The sequence below is a fragment of the Trichechus manatus genome, unplaced genomic scaffold (assembly GCF_000243295.1).
Source record: "Trichechus manatus latirostris isolate Lorelei unplaced genomic scaffold, TriManLat1.0 scaffold00245, whole genome shotgun sequence".
In the NCBI taxonomy this organism is placed as follows: Eukaryota; Metazoa; Chordata; class Mammalia; order Sirenia; family Trichechidae; genus Trichechus; species Trichechus manatus.
Window position 1 is genome coordinate 2740842 of NW_004444181.1, and position 6712 is coordinate 2747553.

Below are 6712 nucleotides of genomic sequence, written 5' to 3' on the forward strand. Positions count from 1 at the left end.
TTAATTATGTTCATGTTGTTCAACTATCACCCTTAACTGTTCACAATTTTTTTCATTACCCTTAACAGAAGCTCAGTGTCCCCTAAGGATTGTGTCTTCCTTTCCTCCTCAATCCCACCCACCCCTGGTAACCAGTAAGAAACTTTGGTCTCCATACACTTGCCTATTCTAGATCTTTCATATAAGTGGGGTCATACAATATTTGTCCTTTTGTGACGCATATTTCACTTAGCAAAATGTTTTCAAGGATCATTTCTTGAAGTGACACTGAGCTGCTGAATAGCTGAGGGAATACGAGGACAAGCCTGGAGAATCAGGGATAAGGATTCGGTTCAGATCTAGCCACGAATGGTACTTTGCTGCAAAGCGGGCAGCTGTAATCACTGAAGCCCCCGGGTGGCTTCCCAAAGTCTTCCCAGGCAGCTCAGCTGGGCATTCTCTGCCTGTTGTGGCAGCAAAGTCAAGCCACTGGGAGGGCCGCTGGGCCCCCTCCCTTGCGCGGGGGCGGTGCCTGCAGCCGCGCCTGCGTTCTCTGCCCCAGAGGCGCCTGGCAGGCATCCCGCCCATGCGCGCCTAGCAGCCTCCGGCAGTAGCTTAGAGGTGCCAGGCCAGATTAAGTGTGTAGTGTAGTCCGCTGTCCTACACCTGGTCTTGGAGTCTGTGGTCCGAGCCACCGCCTTCCCACCTTAGCATGTCGTCCTCCAGCCGCGTGGCGCTGGTGACCGGGGCCAACAAGGGCATCGGCTTCGCCATTGTGCGTGAGCTGTGCCGGCAGTTCTCCGGGGACGTGGTGCTCACGGCGCGGGACGAAGCGCGGGGTCGGGCGGCCGTGCAGCAGCTGCAGGCCGAGGGCCTAAGCCCGCGCTTCCACCAGCTGGACATCGACGACCTGCAGAGCATCCGCGCGCTGCGTGACTTTTTGCGCCGCGAGTACGGGGGGCTCGACGTGCTGGTCAACAACGCAGGCATCGCCTTCAAGAGTAAGGCGCTGGGGGCGGGCGTCCCAGGGGCGCCTGCCTCGGAGTGACCCTGCGGTGGGGCCACTCTCACCTATGGAGTTGGGGGAGGACTCCTTACGGAAGGAGAAGGAGGGACGGGGTTGGGGGGAGAGCAGAGGCTGTTCGGAGTTGGAAGGCTTTCCAGCCTGAGAGTCGCTTAACAATTCCCTGGTGGGACTCTTGGGTGTGCTCCAGGTTTTCTTTACACAGTTCGTCTCTCATTGGGCTTCAGGGCTGTTGCGTGAACTTTAACGTTGTATTTTGAAATAATCAAGAAATTGCAAAAAAAAAAAAAAAAACTACACAAAGTCTTGTGCACCCAGTACCCAACTTCACCTATTGGTACCATCCTATAAACTACAGAACGTCATCAAAACCGGAAAATTGGCATTGACGCGGTGCTGTTAACCAGCACCAGGCTTTTCTGAATTCACCAGATTTCACATTAACTCTTTTTGGGAGGTGAGGGACTAATCGCTCTATGAAACTTTACCACATTGCTACAGTTTTTTAACTCTGTTCTTTTCTCCCCAAAAGATTCGGATCCTACACCCTTTCATATTCAAGCAGAGGTGACACTGAAAACGAACTTTTTTAGCACCCGAGATGTCTGCACGGAGTTGCTGCCTCTGATTAAACCCCAAGGTAAGTCTGTGATGAGGAACACCTCTCCAGTGCCTAGCTTGCTGGAGCTGACCTCTGCTGGCCTCCGACTCACCTCCCCAGCTCCTGCTTGCTCACAGAACCCCAGCTACGCTGGCCCCTCCCTGTGTCTCTACCCTGCCAGGTGTGGATCTGCTTCAGGACTTTGTATTCCTCCAAGGGCCATTGTGGGTGCTCCATCCTGCACATCTTTGCACACCTGGCTGTTTCTTACCCCTGGGGTCTTAGATGCTCCTCAAACGTTCGATTCCCCTAGTATTCACCTGTTGTCCTCTCGCCTTCCTCTCTGTTCCTGCACCGTACCCACTGCTGTGAGTCAATTCCGACTTATAGTAATCTTATTCAGTAGGGGAGCTGGACTCCAATTGGTGACTGGAACACTATTACCAATTCATTAAATAAATTTTTTTTAAAATAATGTTGTGTTTTCAGTGAAGGTTGACATAGCAGTTTAGGTTCCCATTCAACAACTTCTGCACACATTTTTCAGTGACATTGGTTACATTCTTCGCAATGTGTGAACATTCATTATTTATGTTCTGGTTTTTCTGTTTCCATTAATGTAGTTTCCCTGCCCCCTTAACGTCTCATCTTTGTTATAGAATAATTGCTGGCCATTTGATCTCCTATAGATGATTTTTTAAAGGAGCACAGTACACACGGGTGATAATCTTTATTTTGTGAGCCAATCTGTTAAGGTGACTTCAGGGGCAAGTTTCGGTTCAAGGTTTAAAGAATATCTCAGAGCGGTGTTCTCAGGGAGGCTACGCTCTCAACTGATACAGTAAGTCTGGATTTTTTTTAAGAATTTGCGGTTCTGTTCCACATTTTTTTTCCATTGTATCAGGATCCATCTATTATGGCCCTGATCAGAATGGCTGGAAGCAGTAGCTGGGCACCATCTAGTTCTTCTGGTCTCAGGGTAGATGAGGCTGTAGTTCGTGTAGACTGTTAGCCCTGTAGATTAGTTTCTTCTTTGAGTCTTTGGTTTCCTTCTTTTTCTTTTGCTCCAGATGAGTAGAGACCAGTAGTTGTATTTTAGATGACTGCTCGCAAGTTTTTAAGATCCCTAAATAAAAATTTTAAAATAGCAACAACAAGAGGAAAAAAAAAGTTGCTGTTGAGTCGATTCTACCTCATAGCAACCCCATGTGAGTCCGAGTAGAACTTTACTCCATTGGGGTTTCAATGGCTGATTTTTCAGAAGTAGATCACCAAGCTTTTCTTCCGAGGCTTCTCTGGGTAGACCTGAAACTCCAAACTTTCGGTTATCAACTGAGGACATTAACCATTTGCACCTCCCAGGGACTCCATCAGTTCATTAAACCAGTTGCCATCGAGTTGATTCCGAGTCATGAAGACCCCATATGTTTCAGAGCAGAACTGCTCCATGTGGTTTTCATGGCTGTGAACTTTGGGAAGCAGATCGCCAGGCGTTTATTCTGTGGCACTTTTGGTTGAGTTCGAACTGCCAAGCTTTTGGTTAGTAGCCCAGCACTTAAATCGTTTGTGCCATCAATTCATTAGACCCTCCTAAATCTGTCACCTGCCCACAACATTCCCAAAACTTCAGACTCACATATTTGTCCTCCTGCCTTTCCATCTCCTCCTGACTGCCCTCCCTCCCCCTCCCCTGCCCTCCCCTCTACATCTAAAACAGACATTTCCAAAGCGGTAGGTACTCCTCCTGTCTCTTCAACCATCTTGCTCAGCGAACCCATGTCCACCCAGCCAGGACCCTGGATGTCAACATGGTCACCCACCCATGTATAATAATTTACCAGGTCTTAAGAGTTTTCCTACCACTTTCTCCCCAGTTCATTGCCTCCATCCCAGCTCCAGCTCAGGCCCTTCCACTGTCATTTCTGGGCAAGTGCAAGCCCCCCTGAGTGATGGCCCTTCTTGGTCGTCCTCTCCCTGCACTGTCTATACTGTCTGCAGACATGCCCCTTGTGAAAATCCCTGGGGGACAAAGTCCAAGCTGCCTTGCATGGTGTATGGGGGTCTCTGTCATCTCACCCTGCCTAACTCCAGGCTCCTTTTAACTCTCTTTCGGCATGCTCAATGTTCTGGCCATAACGGATTATCTTGTTTTTTCGTTCGTACACTGCTATAATCCTTACCCCAAGGTCCTGGGATGGGAGGGGCACTCCACCCCAGTAAATACACATCAGTTAAGGCAAGCTGCCACCATTAGAAAGGTTAAAACGAGTGGCTTTGAACTGAGTGCATGCATGCACAGTTGCTCTCCAGTCTGCTTTTGCAGGGCGTGTTTGCTCCACTTTCCTGCCCTTCCCCCTTCTCCGTGTCTCGTCCCCCTAGAAGGCTCCTTCTCCTAAGACTGGCCCAGTGGGGCCTCAAAGTGTGGCTCTTTCACATGTCACCTGACTCTTCATCACGCCAGCACTTGAAGGCAGGTCTAGAGCTGTGTATTAGTGTCCTGGGCGGCCATGACAAAGCCCCATAACTTGGTGACTTCTAAGAACAGAAACTTAATCTCTCACACTTCTGAAGGCTAAGAGTCTGAGTTCAGGGTGTCGGCAGAGCCGTGACCTCTCCAAAGCCTCCAGGGGAGGATCCTTATTCTTGCCGCTTTCTGGTAGCCCAGGTTCCTTGGCTTGTGGCTGCAGCATGACTCCATTGTTTGGCTGTTTTCCCTCCATCCGTCTCTGTGTCTCTTCCCTGTTTCATAAGGACACCCCGCTCCCTGGATTGGGACCCGCCCTGCTCCACTACGACCTCGTGTTAGCTCAGCTGATAACATCTTCAAAGACCCTATTTCCAAGCAAAGCATGTTCACAGATCCCAGGGGTTAGGACTTCAACATAAATATTTGAGAGGACACGATTCAATACATAACTAGCTCCTTGTGCAACCACTGCAGCTACTGCACACATTCGTCTTAGAACTCATGTGTCCACCTGGTCCGTTGTGCTCGCTGTGCCGGGCTTGGTTGGTGCTCACTGTGCCGGGCTTGGTTGGTGCTCGCTGTGCCGGGCTTGGTTGGTGCTCGCTGTGCCGGGCTTGGTTGGTGCTCGCTGTGCTGGGGCTGGGTCCCAGTGTGAGGAGTGAGGGCATTCATGGATTTGTAAGGCAGGCTCTATTCTAACAATTTCTCTTGCCTGAGGAAAGCTAGAATTTAATGGACACGTAAGTATATGCTATGTTCTTCTCACTGTGAGAGCAAAGTTTTCTTTCCTTTTGAAAAGGTAGCCACAGCGGTTCCTGTTGCTGTGACTTTATTCTAGCCCTCTTTGGGAGAAAACTGAGAAGTCCCAGGCAGGGTAACCAGAAGGAAATACTGTGCTTCCTTCCCTGTCGTGGTCTCCTAGTACTCCTGTAACACAGACCCACAAGTAGGTGGCTTTAAAGAACACAAAGTTACTTTCTCACAGTTGAAGAGACTAGAGGTTCAAATTCAGGGCAGCAGCTCTAGAGGAAGGCTGTCTCAGCTCTGGGGGAAGATCCTTGTCTCTTCTAGCATTCCTCTGCATTCCTTGCCAAGGTCTTCCCCGTTTGTGCTCGCTTGTCCTTGTGCCTTTGCTGCTCCTTAGAGCTCAGCAGTGATTGATGTAAGCCACACCCTGCACAACAAAGAAAGCCTACTTCCCAAATGGAATTGCATCCACAGATATAGGGCTTAGGATCCCAGCACATATTTAGAGGGGGCACAATACAACCCATAACACTCCCAATATCTCAGAACCTGGTGCACAAAGAACAACCACATGACCTCTGTGGGTGGCAGAAAAGGGCCAAAAGGAGTGTTCAGTGTACTGTTTGGCGTGGAGGAGGAGGAAAGGAAGAGGTGTTGTGACCTTAAGGACGGAGAGAAAACTGTTTACAGAGAGTTGTGGATTTCTCTTTGTTTTCTCAATCCTTTAAAAACAAAGTTATTAAAAAATACTCTAGCACACAAAAAGATAAGAATACTACTACTACAACCCCACGTACTCACCACCCAGCTTAAAAAACCAGACAACGTCAATGCCGCTTAAGCCCCTTAACCCCGTCCTACTTGTCTCCTTCACATTCCTCCACACCATCATGCTGAACTTGGAAGAATGCTTTATTTAATGCTGGTAGCCTGTGGTGTTTTTTTGTTTGTTTTGTTTTTCTTTTTAAGTAATATTTTATATATATTTTGAAAAGTAGGTGTTAAAAAACCCTGATTTAAGGAGATACCGGTTTTCGAGTTTCTGAAATCTGAAAATCGCTAGAGGATGGTTAAGAAACATGGTAGTAAAGGAGTCTGCTTAGTTTCCTAGTGCTGCTGTAACACAGGAGCCCTGATGGCACAGTGGTTTAGCACTTGGCTGCTGACCATCAGCGGTTCAAACCCAGCAGCCGCTCCGTGGGAGAAAGATGTGGCAGTCTGATTCCATAAAGATTACAGCCTTGGAAACCCTTCGGGGCAATTCTGCTCTGTCCTACAGGGTCACTATGAGTGGGAATAGACTGGACAACAACTTTTGTTTTGGTTCTTTTTTGCTGTAACGCAAACACCACAAGTGGGTGGCATTAAGGAACAGAAATTTATTTCCTCACAGTCCTGGACTTAAAAGTTCAAATCCGGTTCTCAGCCGTGTCAGTGGTTTCTGTGGGCCTCTCCAAATTTCCAGTGTCTTGTGACAGTCCTTGTCATCCTTTGCTTGTGGAATGGGCCCTTACATGGCATCTGTCTCCCCTGTGAGTGTCTCCATGTCTGTTCTGCTCTTTCCATAACTCAGAAGGGGTCGGGTTTAGGACCCACCCTATACTGATGTGACCTCATTAACATCAGAAAAGAAAAACCATGTTTCAAAACAAGATCAAATCCACAGATACAGAGGACAGGACTTCAATACCTATTTTTGGGGAACACAGTTCAATCCATAACATCTACTTCTAACACTTCGTGAGTCTATAAAGAATGGATGAACACACATTGCTTGATGCTGTGTGCCAGGCATTTTGTATATATTTTCCCATTTTACTGAGGAGAGCATTGTGGCATGAAATATCTCAAGGTCACATGCACATCCAGGATCTAGACGTAGGTCCTGTGACTT

At 48.3% G+C, this 6712-nt stretch overlaps 1 protein-coding gene across 1 annotated transcript; it reads left to right on the plus strand.

Moving 5' to 3' along the window:
* The first annotated feature begins 691 nt into the window (after window positions 1-691).
* Window positions 692-4000, plus strand: LOC101341292 (carbonyl reductase [NADPH] 1-like). Its single transcript, XM_023724429.1, has 3 exons — window positions 692-980; window positions 1536-1643; window positions 3984-4000. Exons 1-3 carry the CDS (start codon window positions 692-694, stop codon window positions 3998-4000), a joined length of 414 nt encoding a protein of 137 aa, XP_023580197.1.
* Window positions 4001-6712: the final 2712 nt, after the last annotated feature.